At 42.8% G+C, this 25,000-nt stretch overlaps 3 protein-coding genes across 3 annotated transcripts in view; 2 read left to right on the top strand and 1 right to left on the bottom strand.

Moving 5' to 3' along the window:
* zgc:101562 (C2H2-type zinc finger protein) overlaps positions 1-1,401 on the top strand; it is a 2,743-nt gene extending 1,342 nt beyond the window's left edge. The window contains exon 2 of the mRNA XM_036582521.1: positions 294-1,401. Within this exon, the coding sequence (XP_036438414.1) occupies positions 294-952 (659 nt within the window). The 3' untranslated portion in view covers positions 953-1,401. The remainder of the gene's footprint in view (positions 1-293) is intronic.
* A 706-nt stretch (positions 1,402-2,107) lies between these two features.
* Positions 2,108-17,817, top strand: slc35a1 (solute carrier family 35 member A1). Its single transcript, XM_036582519.1, has 8 exons — positions 2,108-2,255; positions 3,458-3,635; positions 5,102-5,261; positions 7,314-7,466; positions 10,907-10,973; positions 11,274-11,450; positions 11,929-12,063; positions 16,532-17,817. The coding sequence occupies exons 1-8, from the start codon at positions 2,246-2,248 to the stop codon at positions 16,660-16,662; spliced, it is 1,011 nt and encodes a 336-aa protein (XP_036438412.1). The 5' UTR covers positions 2,108-2,245; the 3' UTR covers positions 16,663-17,817.
* Positions 17,818-18,441: 624 nt separating this feature from the next.
* Positions 18,442-25,000, bottom strand: part of rars2 (arginyl-tRNA synthetase 2, mitochondrial) — a 37,266-nt gene continuing 30,707 nt past the window's right edge. Inside the window, exons 16-20 of the mRNA XM_036582518.1 lie at positions 24,046-24,155; positions 23,788-23,883; positions 23,427-23,501; positions 23,213-23,276; positions 18,442-18,636 (exon numbers count right to left, since the gene is read on the bottom strand). Coding sequence (XP_036438411.1) covers positions 18,550-18,636; positions 23,213-23,276; positions 23,427-23,501; positions 23,788-23,883; positions 24,046-24,155 — 432 coding nt within the window. The 3' untranslated portion in view covers positions 18,442-18,549. The remainder of the gene's footprint in view (positions 18,637-23,212; positions 23,277-23,426; positions 23,502-23,787; positions 23,884-24,045; positions 24,156-25,000) is intronic.

Raw genomic sequence — 25,000 nt, 5'->3', positions numbered from 1 at the left:
ACTGGAGATACTTAGAAACCATCTTCAAGTTGTTGCGAGGAACTTTTTATTTTGAAATTGTCTTCATCAGTCCAGTTAGAAGGTTTTATCTTTGTAATGTTCACTTGAATTAAGTGAACTTTCATTTAATAGTAAAATTGCACGGGACTCTTATTTTGTCAAGTGCTCAAATCACACAAAAAGCCCTGTTTGGCACCTTTATTTTAAGACTTACTCTACTAGAGTAAAAGACGCTGATTAATGTGGAGAAATGATATGTAATCTAATATGTTGGTCTTTGTTTCCTTCAGCAGGGCCTGTCGTGGCCCCTGAAGAAGAATCTGAGAACCGAGGAGAATCAGATGATGAGAAAGCGACACTCAAGAAGAAACATTATCCAAAAAGTCTCCCACCGAAGTGTCACTACTGTTCCCACTGTGGGAAGAGCTTCTCCCAGATCGGACACTTCAACGTCCACCTGAAAATTCACACTGGGAAGAAGCCTCACCAGTGCTCCCAGTGCGGGAGGAGCTTCACAACCAGCAACCAGCTCTCTGAGCACCTGCACACACACGCCGAGGAGAGGCCCCATCAGTGCGGCCACTGTGGGAAAGGCTTCATGCGGCCGGGGCGACTCCGGGCTCATGAGAGGATTCACACCGGAGAGAGGCCGCACCGCTGCTCTGAGTGCGGGAAAAGCTTCAAATCCACAGAGGAGCTGAAAATCCACCTGCGCGTCCACACCGGACTCAAATCGCACTTCTGCTTCTGGTGCGGGAAGGGATTCGGCCGGAGTGGACGTCTGAAAAAGCACACGCTTATCCACACTGGAGAGAAGCCCCACTTCTGCTCCCAGTGTGGCAGGAGGTTCTCTCGAGCGGACCACTTTAAAAAACACCTGGAAATCCATAACAGGGGAGGGAAAGAGCTGGAGCGGAGTGGGCAGAACGTTTCAGGGCTGAATGTGACTTAAAGATGGAAGTGCACTTTTTTCCTGTATATATTTGACTCCAAGTATATATTAATATATATATAATATATTGTATTGTAGAAAATAAAAAAGTTTGTGCTGCTACAGTACAGCGCGTTTGGGAGATTTGCATTTTGCTTAGAAAGCAGGGAGGACTTTAAGTTTCATATATAAAACTTTACAAAAAACAAAAATAAAAGTTACTTCAGCTCTCTAACTCTGACTGACCTGCTGTTTTTCATGTCTCTCTTTCATCTAAGTTGCCAAATATAAAGCTTTTTGGCTCAAATTCACTAATCTGTCCAAGAAAGTAATAAATAGTCACATTTCTCTCCACTGTAGCAGATCAATGAATCTTTCCTTCTTTCTGCAAAAGGCAATAACAAATCAATATCTGCTCTATACAGAACAACATTCTTCAGCTTTTTAAATGTACATTTGTTCCTGTTTGTTTACAGCATTAATTCAGTTGTGGAAACATATAGTATTCTGTGGTTCAACTGACTGGAGTTTCAAATCACGCTCGTAACTGAAATACAGGCTTTTATTTTGAAGTCACTCTCATTGCGTGAACGGAGATTTCTAAAGATGTTCATAACTTGAATAAACATTTTTTGAAACAGTGTTGTAAAAGTTTATTATTATTTTTATTTTTTTTATTATTATTATTATTATTATTATTATTATTATATAATTCTGTTATAGGAGCATATATTTTTAATTTTATTCTTATTTTTATTGATTGTTTAATTTTTATTTTATTTACTTCTGTAAAATGTCTGTCTGATACTCTGCACTGTGAGCTCCTGTAACCAAAACCAAATTTCTTGCATGTGTAAGCAAACCTGGCCAATAAAGCTTGATTCTGAAGCTTGTAATAATAAATATTATTACTATTAGTAGTAGTAGTAGTCCAATAAATATATCTCTATTATAAATATAGATATTTTGAGACTTTATTATAGGAGCTTATTATTATTATTATTATTATTATTATTATTATTATACTCTAACTCTAGAGATGTTTTGAGACCCTCTTCAAGTTGTTTTTAGGGACTTTTATCTTGAAACTGTCCTTATCAGCCAGCCCAGTCTGGTGCGTTTTACTTTGTTAACCTTTATTTTGAAACACCATGAGTGCGGACTTTTATTGTGAAACTCGAGCTGAATGAGGTGCGTGTCGGTGTCCCGCTGCTCGCCTTATCTGTTTGAGCCGTGTTTGTCGGACCGTCATGCTGACGGCGGGTTAATTCACTGTAACGGGTTAATACGGTCCGCGGATCCAGAGACTCGGCCATGGCGGGAGGTGAGTGAGAGAGGATCATCCGGTATCGGGGAGAAAGAAAGGCCCGCGGCGCCGTAACGGGCCGGTTAGAGCTCCGGTCTCCGCCTTGGAGCCGGAGCCCGGAGCCGGAGCCGGAGCCGGAGCCGCGGCTGCTCTGAGTCTTTATTAATGTGGCTTTTATTCCTGTATGAACTGATTCTTATTGAGCTGAACCGACTCAGTGAACACGGCTCTGTTTACACTGCGGCTCTGTATCGTTACTGTTATAGCTGTGGTTTACATGTCAGCTGATTTACCGTAAATACACTCAACACAGATGGTTTGTGTGGTTCTGTATAGAACCTTTTTCAAAGTGGTTCTGCTGTAGCTACGATGTCAAGCTTGTAACAACAGCAGAACCCTTTCTGGTACTATATGGAGCCATTTTCTATCAATCGGAAGAACCATTTCACCATGGAAAGAACCACTTGAGAATGAAATGATTCTATATAGAACCCATGGTTGTAAATAGAACCGTTCCCTTTAGTAAAGAACCATTTTCTTAAAGGGGGTATTTACAGTGTTGGGCTGCACTGTAAATATGAGAATGACACCAGAATTGAAAGGCACGGTTCTTCAAGGGTTCTTTAGTAAAGAACAGGGTTTTGCATGATTAAATGGTTCTTTGCATGGTGAAAAGGTTCTTCAGATTGATTGAGAAATGTTGTATATGGTTCTACATAGAACTTTTTTTGAGAAGGGTTCTATGTGACACCAGAAAGGGTTCTACTGTTACAAGCTTGACATTGTAACAATGTATTTTATAGCAGAACCCTTTTGTGTACTATAGAGAATCCTTTATTAGAAAGGCTCTATATAGAACCATGTAAAGCACAATCTGAAGAACCCATATCATGATGCAAAGAACCATTTAGTCATGCAAGGGGTTCATTAAGTGTTCGTGGTTCTATATAGCACCGTTTTCTTTACTGAGGAACCCTTAAAGAACCATCTTTAAGAGCGTACTTTTTTATTGACCTTAAATTGTTTCACATTCATAACGAAGCTCAGAAAAGGCCACAGCCTGGACGGTTCTGTAGACGCAGCGTTACGTTTGAGGATCTTTTCAGGTTCCTTCGATATTGATGACCTGTGCGCTGTCACTGTTAATGCTAACTGACCCGAGCAGGCCGGATCTGTCCACGTTCTCCGGTAACCAGCCTGTTGTGCTGCGTGTCCTGCAGAGCCGGTCAGTCTGGTGTTTAAGCTGTACTGCTTGGTGGTGATGACTCTGGTGGCCGCTGCGTACACGGTGGCTCTGAGATACACCAGGACGGTCTCGTCAGATCTGTACTTCTCCACCACGGCAGTCTGCCTCACCGAGATCATCAAACTGTTCCTCAGCCTCGGGATGCTCGCCAGGTAACCAGCTCGGACCGCACTGTCCCTGATCACAACACAGCCACTGTATGACTAACACCTACTTCACCTTCTGATATTTACATTTACAGCGTTTAGCAGACGCTCTTATCCAGAGAGACTTACAAGAAGAGCTTTGTCTGATATTATTGATTAGTTTATAATGACAGCTGTGACAGGCGTGTAGCTCCAGTGCAGCTCTACGAAAAATCTAAATAAACTACTGTTAAAAAGGGTTAAACTCATCAATAACTACATAGTAACTCTACTATTTGAAGGGTTAAACTGATCAATACGGGTTAAACTGATCAGTATGGGTTAAACTGATCAATAAGGGTTAAACATCAATAAGGGTTAAACTGATCAATAACTATGTAGTAGGTCTACTTTTTAAAGGGTTAAATTAATCAGTAGCTAAATAATAACTCTGCTGTTTAAAGGGTTAAACAGATCAATAATGAAATAAGGAGCTCGTTCAGGAGAGCAGAGTGTATGTAGTGGAGTTGATCTGTTTATCTGCGTGTTCCCAGCGTTCCTCACTGCACTGATAATCAATAGTTAATCTCTCTGAGTTCCCGTCTGTCGCAGGGTGAGAATATCAGTTGAGTCCTCATTGTAAGGTCCTTAAAGCCTCTGCAGCTCCTACAGTGTTCCGAGTAGTTACTAATGTTACAAACAATGACCACTGAACAGAGAGGAGACCAAACCACCGCTGACCAAACCACCGCTGACCAAACCAGAGCTGTGTATTAAAGCTCTAATTAGAACTGTGTGGGCACATTTAAAACTCTTTAAACTGAGGCTCTGTGTCTGATGACGCCCTGTGACTGTGGACACAGAGCTTTAAGTGCTGAGCCGTCAACATCACAGCTGGACCTTTGTTTACATTGGTGTTATAGATGTAGTTTGCTGATATTAGTTTAACAGTCAGAGTTTGAACCTCAGACTCCATTTCACCTCTTTCACCTGGTTTAATAGTAAATCTACTGTGTAAAGGGTTAAACTGATCAATAACTATGTAACAAATTTACTGTGTAAAGGGTTAAACTGATCAATAACTATGTAACAAATTTACTGTGTAAAGGGTTAAACTGATCAATAACTATGTAACAAATTTACTGTGTAAAGGGTTAAACTGATCAATAACCAAACAATAATCCTGCAGTTTAAGCCATTAAAAAGATAAATAAATGAATAATAATCCTGTGGTTTACGGGGTTAAACAGATTAATAAATCAGTAATAATCCTGTGGTTTAAGGGGTTAAACCGATTTATAAATCAGTAATAATCCTGTGGTTTAAGGGGTTAAACAGATTAATAAATCAGTAATAATCCTGTGGTTTACGGGGTTAAACCGATTAATAAATCAGTAATAATCCTGTGGTTTAAGGGGTTAAACTGATTAATAAATCAGTAATAATCCTGTGGTTTAAGGGGTTAAACAGTGTTTGGTGTGTCTGTCCCTCAGAGAATCGGGGGGGCTCAGCCAGTGGAGGAGTTCGGTGGTGGAGCACATCTTCAGGAGCCCTAAAGAGCTGCTGAAGCTCAGCGTGCCGTCGGTGGTTTACGCCGTCCAGAACAACATGGCCTTCCTCGCCCTGAGCAACCTGGACGCCGCAGTGTACCAGGTTCACACCTTAATGACCGCAGTTATTCAGCAATAAGAACTATTTTATTGGAAACCTTTGTTTGTTTCCAGTGAAAGGAAAAAAACGTGTTTTAAAAGCATTTAGAGCATCAGTCATCAGGTGTACAGGTGAGATTTAGCTTTAGACCGTAGTCGATAAAAACAATAGAATAAAAACCTTGTAAAAGTTGGGAAAAGTACAGACTAGCAGGCTGCAGTCAGGTGCTTTAGTCCAGCGTTTCTCAGTCCTGGTCCTGGTCCTGGACACTCGCTGCTCTGCACTATTTATGGTTTCTGTGCTCCCAGCACATCTGATCCAGCTAATCAGCTCATTAACAGCCCATTACTCAGTTAAAGTGGCAGAAGAAGCACTTAACCGTGCAGGACCAGGGCTGAGAAACGCTGCTCAGTCCATGTTTGTAGATAATTTTGGTTACGCTCACATTACATCACATCAGATCTGAAGTTTTGCTCAGATCTGATCTCCCTAACATGACGGTTCACTCTCGTTTAGCTAAGTGATTCAAATCTGTCATTAATGTGACGAACCAGCGTCCTGAAATGACCCTCATGAGCTCATCCTACTCAGTAACGTCACGTGAATGAATCACGTTCATCATCAGCACAAACTAACGAGCAGAACGAGCTTCACTGAGAAGATAATTAACTCTGATCAGCTCTCAGCTTCATTATTAGAGCGAGACGAAGGAGAAAAAGGTGAGATGAGCTGCTTTTCCACCGTTTACAGGCTTTATCTTCAGGTGATGGTGGAGAAAAACACGAATTCCGATCTGAGCGTCACTTTAACATCACATGGACATGAATCGGATACATATCTGATCTAGGACCACATATGAAAGGCTGCATTCACACAGCAGGTAAAAGTGACCCAAATCTGATTTATTTGTCAGGCTGTTCACACTGTCTTTTAAATGTGACGTATGTCTGACCTCAGTCTGATCAGATCAGCTCCTAAACTGACCCTCATGCTAGAACGAAGCTTCTCGCGGCTCATCCAGAGATAGACAGACAGAATGGAGTGAACAGTATCAGACACCCCACAGAAACATCAGACCAGATATTTGAGGTCGCAGCAGCATGTAATGATGACGAGTAATCGAATTGGATTGACTGAGTCACATTGCTGCAGATCGGATACGCATTGGATTTCAGTACCACATATAAAGGCGTCTCAAATCTGAACCGAAGATGTCAGATTCAGTGTTAATCTGTTCACACACACCTGTGTCACATATGAGGACAAAGATCAGATTTTGGCCACTTTTATCTGCGGAGTGATAAAACCCAAAGCGGCTCAGGACTGATTTCAAAAGATCAGATTTGTGTACACACTGCTTTTTGAGTCATGTTAGGGCAAAAATCGGATTTGAGCCACTTTATCCTGCTAATGTGAACACTAGGCTACGTTAACATTACCAGGCTGAAGTGGCACAAATCTGATTTTTTGCCCTGATGTGACTCAGATATGTTTTCAGGGCTGTGTGGACACAAATCTGATCTTTTCAAATCCGACCTGAGCCACTTTCATATGTGGTCCTAGATCAGATACGTATCCGATTCATGGCCATGCGACCTTAATGTGACACTCAGATCGGAATTAATGTGCTTTTTTTCTGCTGCTCCATCATTCAGCGTTACCATGGCAACAGCGCCGAACAGAAGAAAAGCAGCTCATCTCACCTTTTTCTCCTTCGTCTCGCTCTAATAATGAAGCTGAGAGCTGATCAGAGTTAATTATCTTCTCAGCGAAGCTCGTTCTGCTCGTTAGTTTGTGCTGATGATGAACGTGATTCGTTCACGTGACGTTACTGAGTAGGATGAGCTCATGAGGGTCATTTCAGGACGCCGGTTCGTCACATTAATGACAGATTTGAATCACTGACCTAAACGAGTGTGAACCATCGAGTCAGAGAGATCGGATTTGAGCAACGAGGCTTGTATTGTGAACGTAGCCCTAGTGAGTCATACAGAGTCAGAAACCACAGAATCTTGAGGGGGGATTTTTCTCTGAACTGTCGCTCCTTTGACTCAGGTGACGTATCAGCTGAAGATCCCCTGCACTGCTCTGTGTACGGTGCTGATGCTGAACCGTTCCCTTAGCCGCCTGCAGTGGTTCTCCGTCTTCATGCTGTGTGCGGGGGTCACTCTGGTCCAGTGGAAGCCTGCCGAGCTCACCAAAGTCCAGGTGAGATTGCACTCCTGCTTTCACACAGGACTGAGTACAGTTAAAACGCAGGCTGTGTCCCAATTCTACTCTCAGCACTCATTCTGCTCCTCGATGTAGAGTGTGAAAGCGGAGTATTTAAAGGTTCACTAGGGACGCACGATAAACTGTCCTCGTTGCCGTTATTGTGATACGAGTTTCTGTGTTAGACGTGTTGTTAAGTCATGCTGACTGAACAGGTCAGATTCCTGCACATGGAGCATCAGACTGACGTAACTGGACTGGCGGGAATGAAGCGTTAGAGGCCCAACGAGTGTTTCCTGGCGCTGGGCTTGAACCCTGACCTCCCGCATGGAGAATGTCTGCAAACAGCTGTGGTTTAGCTTTCATAACTGTGTGACATATCTGTGTGTTTATCTAACGGACATCAGACACACATCACAGCCATCAGCAGATCCTGTCCTGTCTAGCCTGTCTGTGAGATCACTGAGCTGTGACCCAGCAGCGGCGAGTAACCCGGCTCCAAAAACCACCTCACATCCACTCGCCAGTGATTTCAGGGTGTTTACATGCACTTAATAATCCGATAACTTCAGAAAAACAGAGATTTTGTCAGTAATCTGATCAAGTTTACATGAGTAATCAGATAATGTGAAAACTCCTGAGTCGTATTACAGAAACAGCTTAACTCTGAAATCTGATTTGTTCGGATGGTATCTATTCCAGAATATCAGCTCCTACCTTCATAATCTCATCATGAACTCCAGATAAGAAAACAGCATCACACAAACATCCTAACTAGACTAAACCTCCTAAATCCTGTCCTAACTTTAGGATGAACCCCAACAGGGTCCTCACTTCTGTTTAAGGTCTGTTTCTATGGTTTTTAGGCAGCTGAGTCAGCAGCATAGTTCACTACCAGCATAATGAGCTCCATTTATTCCTACTGTAAAACGCTGCTTTCACTGTGAGATGATTTTCTTTTCTAACTCTGCGTTTTAAAGATCTCAGACGCTGCAGACTCGATCTCCACCGCCCCTCTGATCACCTTCGTGTGTTAATGTTGATGATGAAATATTACAGTGATGGTGGTGAATAATGAGGAGACGGAGCTGAACGTGTGTCTGTTTATTAGGAGGAGTTGCTGCACCACAGACTAGTTTAACCCTACAGGTGATTAAGTTGGTTGTTTTGTGTGACGCGGCTGTAGTTCCACCCCTCGGCACGCTGGCCTTACACACAGTACGAGTAGCTGTCCTGCTTTCTGGCATTTCCAGACTAGATTCTCTCCAAACAAACGACATTTTAGTCAAACCAACAGCTGACGTCTTTTGCTCACTCAGTTACCCTGCATTCACCCCGGCAGCGACGCCACACGACGAATCAGCCAGGTCATTCATTTCACAGACTGAAGTTGCCGTGGGTTCATGGTAAGATGTGTAATGGAATCCGGATCGGTGACGTGTCTCATGTTACGTTACGTTACGGCGGGTTCACGGTCCAGCGCAAGCTGCTGACTGGAATCTGGATCAGTTAGTGGAAGTAAGTCATCCAACATCTGATGAGTGAATATCAATATCGGACCTGATACCAGTATAGAATCGGGCCGGACCCATCTCTACATCTTTACTAATCTGAAGCTCTAAACGCTGTGATTTTCCTCACGGCTCTAATCGTCGCCCCGGTTTAAACTCGTGATTTAGCATGGAGCTAATCACCCACAGCTCTCAGCAGCTGCACAAACGGCTGAACTGAGGCTGCTGTTGTGTCGGTTATCCAGAAACCGGCGTTTAAAACGCTGCATCTTTGGTTTCTCAGTGAAATATTAAAGAATACACAGACGGCGGCTGTGGATCATCAGTTTATTCAGAGACCCGAGACCAGCTCTGTTTAGCTCTGTTCGGGTAACCTGCTGTTTTGGTCTGGACCAAACTGAAAAGTCCGAAGGTCCTAACCAAACGAGGGAGTGGAAGCTTCCTAAATCAAATCTCACTGCATCAAACACGTCTTTCTCAGTCCTGTAGGCCGACGGTCTGAGAGACGTGAGGTTAATGACTGTAGAGTTTAATGGGGGTTTACCGCGCTGTGGTAAAGCTGCAGTGTTTACAGTGTTCTGTCTGAGTGTTGATTCAGACACGGCCGTAAACTCACGAACCGTACGGGAGCTCAGAGACGAGACCGGAACACGTTTACAGCCCGGATTCCTGCACTGACTGCGTGAGAACATCACAACAAATGATACCTCCCCACGCGAGAACTCAGGAAACATCACAACACGGAGGAAGGAACGTCTGTGAGAAGTTCGGGAGTGGAGGTCACGGCCACGTCCTGCAGGAATCAGGACCCTTAGAGTCGCTTCACCATAGTTGAAGAGTCTGTTTGTCTGTGCTGTGTAAAGAGTTCAGTATTTAAAGGCCTTATATTGTTTATATTGTTTATAATGTTTAACAAATGAATTTACTATTTAAACATAAACCAACATATTTACATATTTCCAACTACTTAACCTACAGCAGGTTAGCCCCGCCCACTCACAGTGAAATTACAGATTCGAATGGGGCATAATATAGGACAGCCAATCAGAACAGAGCTCATTTACATACATCAGTCTTAAAGACACAGTAATAGAAACACTTAAATCTAAGGCAGGGGTGTCAAACTCGACCACTAAAAGGGTCATATTAAAAAATCTCAACAAATCTGTGGGACAGCTGTGTTTTTATTTTGCCACGACCCCAACTGACCACTCTTTATTCAAAACTACAACAGCAAAATAGGCACCAAATACTTATTCAAAAATAATTCTAAATATAAATAAATTGTTTTAGGTGTTTTTTAAACGGCCTGTTTGCTTGAACTGGACACCAGGCCTCTGTTCTTTTTGTGTAACTGCCCACAGACTGTTGTTGGGGATCAGAACAGACACTGTGTTGCAGTGCATGCTGGGGACTGTAGTGCTTCTCAGTGTGAAACGGGCTAATAAGAATAGAACTTAAAATACCTTCACTGGCTGAATAGGACTGTATCACGGCCTGACCGAGCCCGCGGGCCTTGTGCTTGACACATGGGTTCTAAAGGATAAGGAGAAGCAAACGGTGCTGAAAGGACTGAAATGAATAAATGATGTCTCTACTGTTCTGACCAGTCAGTGTGCACTACTGACCTTTTTCAAAAATATGAAAAACTAGCAAAAATGTGAAGGATGTTATCGTGATTTTCCTGCAGAACAAGACTGGACACAACAATAACCTCATAAAACTGGAATCACATTAAAAATCTATTAGTGAACACTGACTGACTCAGTTACAGCAGGATTTCACCATCAGGGTTAAAATGTGAACAAACCTATGGATCTGATCAGGTTCTGCTGCGGTCAGAGTTCTCTCTGTGTGTGAAGGTGTCTGTGTGTCCAGCAGCTGGAGTGTCCAGTTAATCTGAGCTGCTGTTCAATCTGTCCGCAGGTGGAGCAGAACCCGTTTGTGGGTTTCGTGGCCGTGGCTGTCGCCGTTCTGTGTTCTGGATTTGCAGGTATAAACTCTGTTTATGTATTTTCTCACTTATTTAAACTATACAGGCCAGACGTGTGTCAGCAGCGCTGACTGTAGCTCCATAGTTCAGGCATGTGCTTTAGGCTCGGTTAACCAGAAGGGCTTAAACAGTGTAGAAATATAAACCCCTCTCTCTCTCTCTCTGTCTCTCTCTCTGTCTCTCTCTCTCTGTGTCTCTCTCTCTGTCTCTCTCTCTGTCTCTCTCTCTCTGTGTCTCTCTCTCTGTGTCTCTCTCTCTGTCTCTCTCTCTCTGTGTCTCTCTCTCTGTCTCTGTGTTCAGGTGTGTACTTCGAGAAGGTGCTGAAGAGCTCTGATACGTCTCTGTGGGTGAGGAACATTCAGATGTATCTGTCTGGTATCGTGGTGACTCTGGCGGGGGTGTATATGACTGACGGGCCGCAGGTGATGGAGAAAGGCTTCTTCTACGGATACACACTGTCCGTCTGCTTCGTCATCTGTGAGTCACACACACACACATACACACACACACACACACACACACACACATACACATACACACACACACACACACACACACTCACACACACACACATACACTGGTAAATCTTAATTGATTTTTTCAGCTCTTGGACTACACTTTAATATGTCCAGAAAAAAGCCACATTAGCTGTTCAACTCATTATTTATTAACTGTTTATGAATAATAAATAATACAATTTTAGATCTTAATTGTAATATTGTATAGAGAATCTGAGTTCTCAGTACATATGACTTTAAATGAACCCATGATAATCAATAAACAGTATGATTATCTGTGTCCAGATAGTCGATGCATTAGAGTTTACAGTAATATCTCAGTGTCCTGTGTGAAATGTGGTGAAGTTGTATATGATGTAATAATGTTGGTGTTATAGCTCCACTGACCTCTGTGTGTGTGTGTGTGTGTGTGTGTGTGTGCGTGCGTGCGTGTGTAGTCTTGGCGAGTGTTGGTGGTCTGTACACCTCAGTGGTGGTGAAGTACACCGATAACATCATGAAGGGTTTCAGCGCTGCCGCAGCCATCATCCTGTCCACCATCGCGTCCGTCACACTCTTCGGCCTGCAGATCAGTGAGTCCATCTACATCTACAGCATCACTACACACTGCCCTCTGTTACACACTGTTACACACTGCCCTCTGTTACACACTGTTACACACTGCCCTCTGATACACACTGTTACACACTGCCCTCTGATACACTGTTACACACTGCCCTCTGATACACACTGCCCTCTGTTACACACTGTTACACACTGCCCTCTGTTACACACTGTTACACACTGCCCTCTGATACACACTGTTACACACTGCCCTCTGTTACACACTGTTACACACTGCCCTCTGTTACACACTGTTACACACTGCCCTCTGATACACACTGTTACACACTGCCCTCTGTTACACACTGTTACACACTGCCCTCTGATACACACTGTTACACACTGCCCTCTGATACACACTGTTACACACTGCCCTCTGTTACACACTGTTACACACTGCCCTCTGATACACACTGTTACACACTGCCCTCTGATACACACTGTTACACACTGCCCTCTGTTACACACTGTTACACACTGCCCTCTGTTACACACTGTTACACACTGCCCTCTGATACACACTGTTACACACTGCCCTCTGATACACTGTTACACACTGCCCTCTGATACACACTGCCCTCTGTTACACACTGTTACACACTGCCCTCTGTTACACACTGTTACACACTGCCCTCTGATACACACTGTTACACACTGCCCTCTGTTACACACTGTTACACACTGCCCTCTGTTACACACTGTTACACACTGCCCTCTGATACACACTGTTACACACTGCCCTCTGTTACACACTGTTACACACTGCCCTCTGATACACACTGTTACACACTGCCCTCTGATACACACTGTTACACACTGCCCTCTGTTACACACTGTTACACACTGCCCTCTGATACACACTGTTACACACTGCCCTCTGATACACACTGTTACACACTGCCCTCTGATACACACTGTTACACACTGCCCTCTGTTACACACTGTTACACACTGCCCTCTGATACACTGTTACACACTGCCCTCTGATACACACTGTTACACACTGCCCTCTGTTACACACTGTTACACACTGCCCTCTGATACACACTGTTACACACTGCCCTCTGTTACACACTGTTACACACTGCCCTCTGTTACACACTGTTAAACACTGCCCTCTGATACACACTGTTACACACTGCCCTCTGATACACACTGTTACACACTGCCCTCTGTTACACACTGTTACACACTGCCCTCTGATACACACTGTTACACACTGCCCTCTGATACACTGTTACACACTGCCCTCTGTTACACACTGTTACACACTGCCCTCTGTTACACACTGCCCTCTGTTACACACTGCCCTCTGTTACACACTGTTACACACTGCCCTCTGATACACAGTTACACACTGCCCTCTGATACACTGTTACACACTGCCCTCTGTTACACACTGTTACACACTGCCCTCTGTTACACACTGTTAAACACTGCCCACTGTTACACACTGCTACACACTGCCCTCTGTTACACACTGTTACACACTGCCCTCTGATACACACTGCACTCTGATACACACTGTTACACACTGCACTCTGATACACACTGTTACACACTTACACACTGCACTCTGATACACACTGTTACACACTGCACTCTGATACACACTGTTACACTGTTACACACTGCCCTCTGTTACACACAGTTACACACTGCCCTCTGATACACACTGTTACACACTGCCCTCTGTTACACACTGTTACACACTGCCCTCTGTTACACACTGTTACACACTGCACTCTGATACACTGTTACACACTGCCCTCTGTTACACACTGTTACACACTGCACTCTGATACACACTGTTACACAGTGCACTCTGATACACACTGTTACACTGTTACACACTGCCCTCTGTTACACACAGTTACACACTGCCCTCTGATACACACTGTTACACACTGCCCTCTGTTACACACTGCCCTCTGTTACACACTGTTACACACTGCCCTCTGTTACACAGTTACACACTGCCCTCTGATACACACTGTTACACACTGTTACACACTGTTACACACTGCCCTCTGATACACACTGTTACACACTGCCCTCTGTTACACACTGTTACACACTGCCCTCTGTTACACACTGTTAAACACTGCCCTCTGTTACACACTGTTACACACTGCCCTCTGTTACACACTGCCCTCTGTTACAGTTACACACTGCCCTCTGATACACACTGTTACACACTGCCCTCTGTTACACACTGTTACACACTGCCCTCTGATACACAGTTACACACTGCACTCTGATACACACTGTTACACACTGCCCTCTGATACACACTGCCCTCTGTTACACACTGTTACACACTGCCCTCTGTTACACACTGTTACACACTGCCCTCTGATACACACTGTTACACACTGCCCTCTGTTACACACTGTTACACACTGCCCTCTGATACACACTGTTACACACTGCCCTCTGTTACACACTGTTACACACTGCCCTCTGTTACAGTTACACACTGCCCTCTGATACACACTGTTACACACTGCACTCTGATACACACTGTTACACTGTTACACACTGCCCTCTGTTACACACAGTTACACACTGCCCTCTGATACACACTGTTACACACTGCCCTCTGTTACACACTGCCCTCTGTTACACACTGTTACACACTGCCCTCTGATACACACTGTTACACACTGCCCTCTGATACACACTGTTACACACTGCCCTCTGTTACACACTGTTAAACACTGCCCTCTGTTACACACTGTTACACACTGCCCTCTGTTACACACTGTTACACACTGCCCTCTGATACACACTGTTACACACTGCCCTCTGTTACACACTGTTACACACTGCCCTCTGTTACACACTGTTAAACACTGCCCTCTGTTACACACTGTTACACACTGCCCTCTGTTACACACTGTTACACACTGCCCTCTGTTACAGTTACACACTGCCCTCTGATACACACTGTTACACACTGCCCTCTGTTACACACTGTTACACACTGCCCTCTGATACACACTGTTACACACTGCACTCTGATACACACTGTTACACACTGCCCTCTGATACACACTGCTCTCTGTTACACACTGTTACACACTGCCCTCTGTTACACACTGTTACACACTGCCCTCTGTTACACACTGTTACACACTGCCCTCTGATACACACTGTTACACACTGCCCTCTGTTACACACTGTTACACACTGCCCTCTGTTACAGTTACACACTGCCCTCTGATACACACTGTTACACACTGTTACACACTGCCCTCTGATACACACTGTTACACACTGCCCTCTGATACACACTGTTACACACTGCCCTCTGTTACACAGTTACACACTGCCCTCTGATACACACTGTTACACACTGCCCTCTGTTACACACTGTTAAACACTGCCCTCTGATACACACTGTTACACACTGCCCTCTGATACACACTGTTACACACTGCCCTCTGATACACACTGCCCTCTGTTACACAATGTTACACACTGCTACACACAGTTACACACTGCCCTCTGATACACACTGTTACACACTGCCCTCTGATACACACTGCCCTCTGTTACACAATGTTACACACTGCTACACACTGCCCTCGGATACACACTGTTACACACTGCCCTCTGATACACAGTTACACACTGCCCTCTGATACACACTGTTACACACTGCCCTCTGTTACACAATGTTACACACTGCTACACACTGCCCTGTTACAGTTACACACTGCCCTCTGTTACACAGTGTTACACTGCTACACACTGCACTGTTACACACAGTTACACACTGCTCTCTGTTACACACTGTTACACACTGCCCTCTGTTACACACTGTTACACACTGCCCTCTGTTACACAATGTTACACACTGTTACACACTGCCCTGTTACAGTTACACACTGCCCTCTGTTACACTGCTACACACTGCACTGTTACACACAGTTACACACTGCCCTGTTACACAGTTACACACTGCCCTGTTACACACTGTTACACACTGCCCTGTTACACACTGTTACACACAGTTACACACTGCCCTCTGTTACACAATGTTACACACTGCCCTCTGTTACACAGTTACACACTGCCCTCTGTTACACAATGTTACACACTGCCCTCTGATACACAATGTTACACACTGCTCTCTGTTACACCGTTACACACTGTTACACACTGCCCTGTTACACAATGTTACACACTGCCCTCTGTTACACACTGTTACACTGTTACACACTGCCCTGTTACACAATGTTACACACTGCCCTCTGTTACACACTGTTACACTGTTACACACTGCCGTCTGTTACACAATGTTACACACTGCTACACACTGATCTCTGTTACACACTGCCCTCTGTTACACAGTTACACTGTTAATGGGAACAGAAGCTGAGAGTTTGCTGTGGTTAAAACTGCCTGAATACAGTGTTTTTCTGCCCACAGCTGTGACCTTCGCCTCGGGAGCCTTACTGGTGTGCGTGTCCATCTACCTGTACGGACTGCCCAAGCAGGACACCACCGCTCTGACGAGACCCGACAACAAGACGGCCAAACAGAAGCTGATATCGGTGTAAAGACTCCCGAAAAGAGAAAGCAGGGTTTTAGAACAAGTTCCAGTTCTCCGATCTCTCGACTGAATTCGTAAAAACGCAGTGCTTTATTTCTGCTCTGTGTACTGACCCGACCCGGAGAGCAGGAAGACACACTAATCACTTCATCGACATGGCCTTTTCCTAACGAGGAGGACAGGGGCCTGCATTTCTGTCGTTTTCTACCCAGACCCGTCGTTTCTGATAAGGAACCGTTCAGTGTTCTTCTAACCTGATCTCTATCTGCTGTAGGTGCAGCGGACGGTCAGTCACCACGGAAAATAACGTCAGGATGTTTCCCTGAACTCGGAAAAGAGCTGAGAGTTCAGGGTAACGTGGTGAAATGACTGTGGTAACTGACTGTTATACTGCAGAAAGAGATGAGGTTGAACAGTTCTGACCTTCCCCTTTAATGTCACTGTTGACTCGTTCATCAACGCCAAACCTGCTGAATGTATGTGAGGCTGCATTAGCCTGTCTGACGATCATGTTCTACTGCAGTCTGTCGCAGAAGGACGGAGTATTTCCTGTATGTACTGTAACGCAGTGTTGTTTTAGTGCTAATCGAATGTTTGAATTAATACAATAGAACTGATTCACATGAAGCAAACAGGCTCCTTCTGCAGGGCGAAACATGCAAAACAGGTTTTCCTCTGCACCCAATCACATAACATGGGTTTGAACGTGTCATAGTCGTGTGATCAACTCACAAATAGCCTGCATCAGTATATAAATGTGGCTATAATTCAGAATAAGAAGTAATCAGACGCATATCAGATTCGTACAGAGCCCTGCTGGCCACGTCTCGTATAAATGAAAATAATGCAGGGCCACAACCGAGTAAGGTGTGGGAATGAGATAATAAGCCTTGACTACAGCTTAATAGGGCATTATCTTGTTCCCATGCCTTACTAAGTCATGGCTGCCCTGTATTGATATTTCTATGTGATGTCACCAGCAGGGCTCCGTAGCTACGCGGCCACACAAAGTATGATGGTGTAATTATTCACAATCAGGATTGAAAACGTTCACTATGGATTTGACTTGGGCTTGTTTTTCTACACTAAGACGTTCATGTTTTATAAGACTGTGCTGTCCGTGTGCAAACAGAGTCGAGTCATAAACCACCAGTATTTCACACTGAGTGTCTCCCGAGTCTTCTTGTAAAAAACAGGACGTGTTTGAGTGGTTCAGCGTGTTTAAATACTGTTTTAGGTCATTTAAATTATAATAAATCTTTTTAAATACAGTTTTTATAGTTTTTAATCACGTTAATAGAAATGATTGACCCACAGAATGTCCACATTGAGTCATTACAGAGGCTCATGTAATAGGCTGATATAGATCATATCCAGCAGTGCTGATGCTGTTACCAACTTCACTGCTAATATCGCTGCTGTCAGAACGAAACCTCACATCTCCAAAATGGTGACTTTACAGGAGAAGGAAAAAACCTACTGTACTTTTAATGTAAGTCAATGGAACCAGACGTCTTTCCAAGTCATTCTGGGTTGTTTCGTTTGGTCCATTCATCATGAAACTTACACACAATGTAAAGAACAACAGGCTTTTTCAGATCATGATAAAAACTGAAAACAACAACAAAAATGGAGATTTGCGTTTTGTTCAGCAGTGATATGTTGGTATTTTACAGCAATAATAACGGCTTCACCAAAACCACAAGCGTCATAACTGAAGCTCATCTGTCTGAAGCTGAAAACAAAGTTGAAACCGGTTCTTCGGTTTAGTAAAAGTTCACAGGGAAATTCTTCATCATCGTTTAATGTAATTTCATCTGAGCCAGAAAACAGGCTCTACAGCGCCACACAGAGGCTTTACAGTGTTCATTTTTTATTTATCCTATAAAAACGTTCACATCTTATCCACCGGTGTGATGCCCAGAATCTTCATCCCATTGGCCAGGACTGAGCATGTGCAGGAGAAGAGGCGGAGCCTGGCCTATGAGTCAGAAAAAAGAGGCGGGGTTACCAGGAGAGAGAAATGAGTGAAAACTACTTCTCTAGTAGCAGCAAATCACTTCCAGAATAAAGTTCTGATAAAGTTAATATCCAGAATGATGGAGTTATGATGGAGTGATGAGGGAGTAATGATGGTGTATTGATGGTGTAATGATGGTGTAATGATGGAGTATGATGGGAGTATGATGGTGTAATGATGGAGTAAAGATGGTGTAATGATGGAGTATGATGGTGTAATGGTGGAGTAATGATGGAGTATGATGGTGTAATTGTGTAATGATGGTGTAATCATGGAGTATGATGGTGTAATGATGGAGTATGATGGGAGTATGATGGTGTAATGATGGAGTAATGGTGTAATGATGGAGTATGATGGTGTAATTGTGTAATGATGGTGTAATGATGGAGTATGATGGTGTAATGGTGTAATGATGGAGTATGATGGTGTAATGATGGAGTAAAGATGGTGTAATGGAGTATGATGGTGTAATGGAGTATGATGGTGTAATGGTGTATGATGGTGTAATGGAGTATGATGGTGTAATTGTGTAATGATGGTGTAATGATGGAGTATGATGGAGTGATGATGGTGTAATGATGGAGTATGATGGTGTAATTGTGTAATGATGGTGTAATGGAGTATGATGGTGTAATGGAGTATGATGGTGTAATTGTGTAATGATGGTGTAATGGAGTATGATGGTTTAATGGAGTACGATGGTGTAATGGTGTATGATGGTTTAATGGAGTACGATGGTGTAATTGTGTAATGATGGTGTAATGGAGTATGATGGTTTAATGGAGTACGATGGTGTAATGGTGTATGATGGTTTAATGGAGTACGATGGTGTAATTGTGTAATGATGGTGTAATGGAGTATGATGGTGTAATGGTGTATGATGGTGTAATTGTGTAATGATGGTGTAATGGAGTATGATGGTGTAATGGTGTAATGATGGTGTAATGGAGTATGATGGTGTAATGGAGTATGATGGTGTAATTGTGTAATGATGGTGTAATGGAGTATGATGGTGTAATGGAGTATGATGGTGTAATTGTGTAATGATGGTGTAATGGAGTACGATGGTGTAATTGTGTAATGATGGTGTAATGGTGTATGACGGTGTAATGGAGTATGATGGTGTAATGGTGTATGATGGTGTAATGGAGTATGATGGTGTAATGGAGTATGATGGTGTAATTGTGTAATGATGGTGTAATGGTGTATGATGGTGTAATAGAGTATGATGGTGTAATGGTGTATGATGGTGTAATGGAGTATGATGGTGTAATTGTGTAATGATGGTGTAATGGAGTATGATGGTGTAATGGTGTATGATGGTGTGATGGTGTATGATGGTGTAATTGTGTAATGATGGTGTATGATGGTGTAATTGTGTAATGATGGTGTATGATGGTGTAATTGTGTAATGATGGTATAATGGTGTATGATGGTGTAATGGAGTACGATGGTGTAATGGTGTATGATGGTGTAATGGAGTACGATGGTGTAATGGTGTACGATGGTGTAATGGTGTATGATGGTGTAATGGAGTATGATGGTGTAATGGTGTATGATGGTGTAATGGTGGAGTATGATGGTGTAATGGAGTATGATGGTGTAATGGAGTATGATGGTGTAATGGTGGAGTATGATGGTGTAATTGTGTAATGATGGTGTAATGGAGTATGATGGTGTAATGGAGTATGATGGTGTAATGGTGTATGATGGTGTAATGGTGTATGATGGTGTAATGGAGTATGATGGTGTAATTGTGTAACGATGGTGTAATGGTGGAGTATGATGGTGTAATGGTGTATGATGGTGTAATGGTGTATGATGGTGTAATGGAGTATGATGGTGTAATGGTGTATGATGGTGTAATGGAGTATAATGGTGTAATGGTGTATGATGGTGTAATGGTGTATGATGGTGTAATGGTGTATGATGGTGTAATGGAGTATAATGGTGTAATGGTGTATGATGGTGTGATGGTGTATGATGGTGTAATTGTGTAATGATGGTGTATGATGGTGTAATTGTGTAATGATGGTGTATGATGGTGTAATGGAGCATGATGGTGTAATGGAGTATGATGGTGTAATGGTGGAGTATGATGGTGTAATTGTGTAATGATGGTGTAATGGAGTATGATGGTGTAATGGAGTATGATGGTGTAATGGTGTATGATGGTGTAATGGAGTATAATGGTGTAATGGTGTATGATGGTGTAATGGAGTATAATGGTGTAATGGTGTATGATGGTGTAATGGAGTATAATGGTGTAATGGTGTATGATGGTGTAATGGTGTAATGATGGTGTAATGGTGGAGTATGATGGTGTAATGGAGTATGATGGTGTAATGGTGTATGATGGTGTAATGGAGTATAATGGTGTATGATGGTGTAATGGAGTATGATGGTGTAATGGTGTAATGATGGTGTAATGGTGGAGTATGATGGTGTAATTGTGTAATGATGGTGTAATGGAGTATGATGGTGTAATGGAGTATGATGGTGTAATGGTGTATGATGGTGTAATGGAGTATAATGGTGTAATGGTGTATGATGGTGTAGGTAAGGCAAGATCATTTATAGAGCATCTTTCATACACTGGTCATTCAAAGTGCTTCACAGATGAGAAAATACTAAGATAATTCACATTAGAATATAAATGGAAACCAAAACAACTGTAAACACTGGATTTAAAAGAGTTCAACATTAATCAGATCAAAGCTGAAATGATGATCATAGAGCGGCGTTAGAGGAGAGAAGAGCAGCAGAGCTGACAGAGCTAAACTGAGCTGAAAGCTCTAACAGGATCGTTTTCAGGCTGGTTTAAAGTGTCCAGTGTCGGCTCTTCTAATGCTCTCTGTCCACTGGGTCCATTTAAGAGCAGCACAGTATCTAAACTCTGCTTCTCCATCTTTAGTCTTCACCTTCGGCAGGACTGACTGACCAGTTCCTAATGATCTGAGAGTTCTGCTCGGCTCATATCGCTGCAGCAGGTCAGATAAATACGCTGCTCCTGACCATTGAGACGTTTATAGAGCAGTAACAGCTCCATTAAGCCTATTCTGAACAGACTGGGAACCAGTAGAAGGATTTAAGAATGGGGGGTGGGGGGTCCTTCTGTTACTCCTAGTGAGACTCTGGCAGCTGCATTCTGAACCAGCTGAAGCTGTTAGTCTTTTTTAGGGGTCCAGTTAGGAGACCACTACAGTGATCCTGCTGGAAATAAGGCGTGGGTGAGTTTCTGCTTTAGTCTGATCTCTGATTGTGTTGATGTTCTAAAGGTGATAACACGCTGATTTAGTAACTGCTCTGACACCAAGGTTAAGTACTAGATCTTTAGATTTCAGGGCTCTCGAATCCAGACAGGCAGCCAGTCTGAGCCTCTCATTGCTATTCCTGAATAAAATAATCTGTTTTATTTTTATTCAACTGCAGAAAGTTTTGTTCCATCCAGTTAGTGATGAGCTCAAGCCACTTACAGAGTGAGTCAAGGGGACCACAGTTGTTTGGGGAGAGGGCCGAGTAGAACTATCATCTGAATAGCTGTGGTAAGATCTCCCATAGTCTTGTAGGATTTGGCCAAGAGGCAGTATGTATAAACTGATTAAGAGTGGCCCAAGAATTGAACCCTGGGGGACACCACAGGTCACTGGCACTCTCTCAGGAACATTATTTTCGGTTTCCACGAAGTAGTCCCTTGATTGCAGGTATGAACTGAACCATTTTAGGACAGTTCCTGAGAGCCCAACCCAGTTCTCAAGTCTATCTATGAGAATTTTATGGTCAATGGTATCAAAGGCAGCGCTGAGAGCGAGCAGTAATAGAACAGATGTTTTTCCAGAGTCTGTATTTAAGCGAATGGCATTAACAAGTTTAATTAAAGCTGTTTCAATGTTTTAATGATGTGTAATGGTGTCATGGTGGTGTAATGGTGGTGTCATGGTGGTGTAATGGTGGTGTAATGGTGGTGTTATAGTGTAATGTGGTGTCATGGTGGTGTAATGGTGGTGTTATGATGTATTGGTGGTGTTATGATGATGTAATGGTGGTGTCATGGTGGTGTAATGGTGTTGTTATGATGATGTAATGGTGGTGTTATGATGGTATAATGGTGGTGTCATGGTGGTGTTATGATGATGTAATGGTGGTGTTATGCTGGTATAATGGTGGTGTAATGGTGGTGTTATGATGATGTAATGGTGGTGGTATGCTGGTATAATGGTGGTGTCATGGTGTAATATGGTGTCATGGTGGTGTAATGGTGGTGTTATGATGATGTAATGGTGGTGGTATGATAGTATAATGGTGGTGTCATGGTGGTGTAATGTGGTGTCATGGTGGTGTAATGGTGGTGTTATGATGGTATAATGGTGGTGTCATGGTGTAATGTGGTGTCATGGTGGTGTAATGGTGGTGTTATGATGATGTAATGGTGGTGTTATGATGATGTAATGGTGGTGTTATGGTGGTGTTATGATGATGTAATGGTGGTGTTATGATGATGTAATGGTGGTGTCATGGTGGTGTAATGTGATGTTACCTGAGCCACCTCAGCAGGGCTTCCCTTCACTGGGAGCTCTCTGTGGGCAGACGCTGCCAGGTGGCTGAAGAAACACAAAGCTAATTAGCAAAGCTCATTTTTGGATTTCAGCTCATTTTTATGTTTGGATTTGAGATACTAATATTACTATTAAACTTTATTAATCTTATTTATTTTTATTATCATCATTATTATTAGCATTATTGGTTTGTACCTCAGAGTGATGAGGAAGTTGACCAGGTGCCGTGGCTGCAGGTCCAATGCAGACTGAAGGAGAACCTCATCATACCTGAGACAGACAGAAATATGTGGACAAACAGACAAACATTATTAAATGCGTATTATATATGCATAAAAACCTCATTATTACTCACACAACAATAAAGTACATAACTGAGAAAACAGTTTTAGAAATTCAAACGTTTCAATAAACATTTCAATAATAATGTGAATTTAGCTGTTATGATCTGTATCTGTGCTGTGTTTTTGGAGGCTGTATCTAACTGGAGCTCTAGGTTCTCGTCTGAGGAACCGCAGGAACAGCTGTGATGCTGTGAGCAGGAGGAACGTTGTACCTCAGAAGGTGCTGCAGGATTGAGATGCTCCTGCTGTCCTGAAGGTGAGACGGATTGAAGTGCGTGTGATTCCCGCTTCCATGCATCGTCAGCAAGCTGGAGCCAATCACAACACAGTTTCAATGTGTGTGTGTGTGTATATATAAATATATATATATATATATACACACACACACACACACACGTATATGTATATACACACACACACACACACACACACACATATGTAATCTGCAGAGAGTCAGTAAAGCGTGGGACCTGCGCAGGCGAGCGTGTGTGTACTGCAGAAACACTCCTGTGTCTCCCTGAGCCTGCAGGACCTTCTGCCAATCAAACTTATAATCAGAAATCAGCGGCCCTTTGAAGTCCTGAAACAAACACACACACAGATATCAATCAATCAATCAATCAATCAACCAAACCTTATTTAATCTCTGAGTCCACTGAGGGAGACAGTAAACAGTAAAAACATTATTATTGTTTTTTTTAGCATTTGTTAATCATAATAGTAAAAAAAAAACCCATTAAATCAATAAACCACTGAAATTACACAAAATAGCAACGTAACAAATAAGATAAAATAAGAATAAATAAAAAATAATTAATAAAGAATAAATAAAGAAATAAAACAATATTAGCAAATAAATAAAAGGACAAAAACGATAAAAAAAATTATGATGAAAAATGATAAAATTTAATAAAAATGAAACAACAACTAAAAACATACTAAAACCATCACTTTAAAAGTTCAGTAAAAGCTCTCGGCAGCTGAAGGCTGATCCGATCACTGAACGAGTCTGATACACTGCATTATTTACACTGAGCGTTTCTGTGATACATGATGGCGTACATATATAATATATATGAGCTTTACAGACAAAAAGAGGCCAAAGTGTCTCCCAACACACAGACAGAGATGATGGACACTGTATGGGTCAGCAGTAATGAGTCTTAAAGTAGCGTGGAGTACAGAGTCTAGAGATTTTAGAGTAGCTGCAGACGCAGATCTGTATATTTTAAATATGGTAAATAAAAGAATAACCAGACACATTATGATGCCGTCACACAGCAATCAGGACTAAATACTGAGAGCTGCACTGTGAGGAACACTGCGCCGCAGGGACTTTGCTGTACGCCGTCTAACTGTTTAGGTGCAGCTTGTTTTTAGGTACATATGGAAAGTGTAATAATACTGTAATAAAACTGTAAAGTA

Source organism: Colossoma macropomum, unplaced genomic scaffold (genome assembly GCF_904425465.1).
Source record: "Colossoma macropomum unplaced genomic scaffold, Colossoma_macropomum, whole genome shotgun sequence".
NCBI classification, from domain to species: Eukaryota; Metazoa; Chordata; class Actinopteri; order Characiformes; family Serrasalmidae; genus Colossoma; species Colossoma macropomum.
This window is presented reverse-complemented; position numbering and strand designations above follow the sequence as displayed.

Coding starts and splice junctions, on each gene's coding strand:
- slc35a1 (XM_036582519.1), top strand. Junction 7,467..10,906: donor CCGAGCTCACCAAAGTCCAG/GTGAGATTGCAC, acceptor ATCTGTCCGCAG/GTGGAGCAGAACCCGTTTGT. Junction 11,451..11,928: donor GTCCGTCTGCTTCGTCATCT/GTGAGTCACACA, acceptor GTGCGTGTGTAG/TCTTGGCGAGTGTTGGTGGT.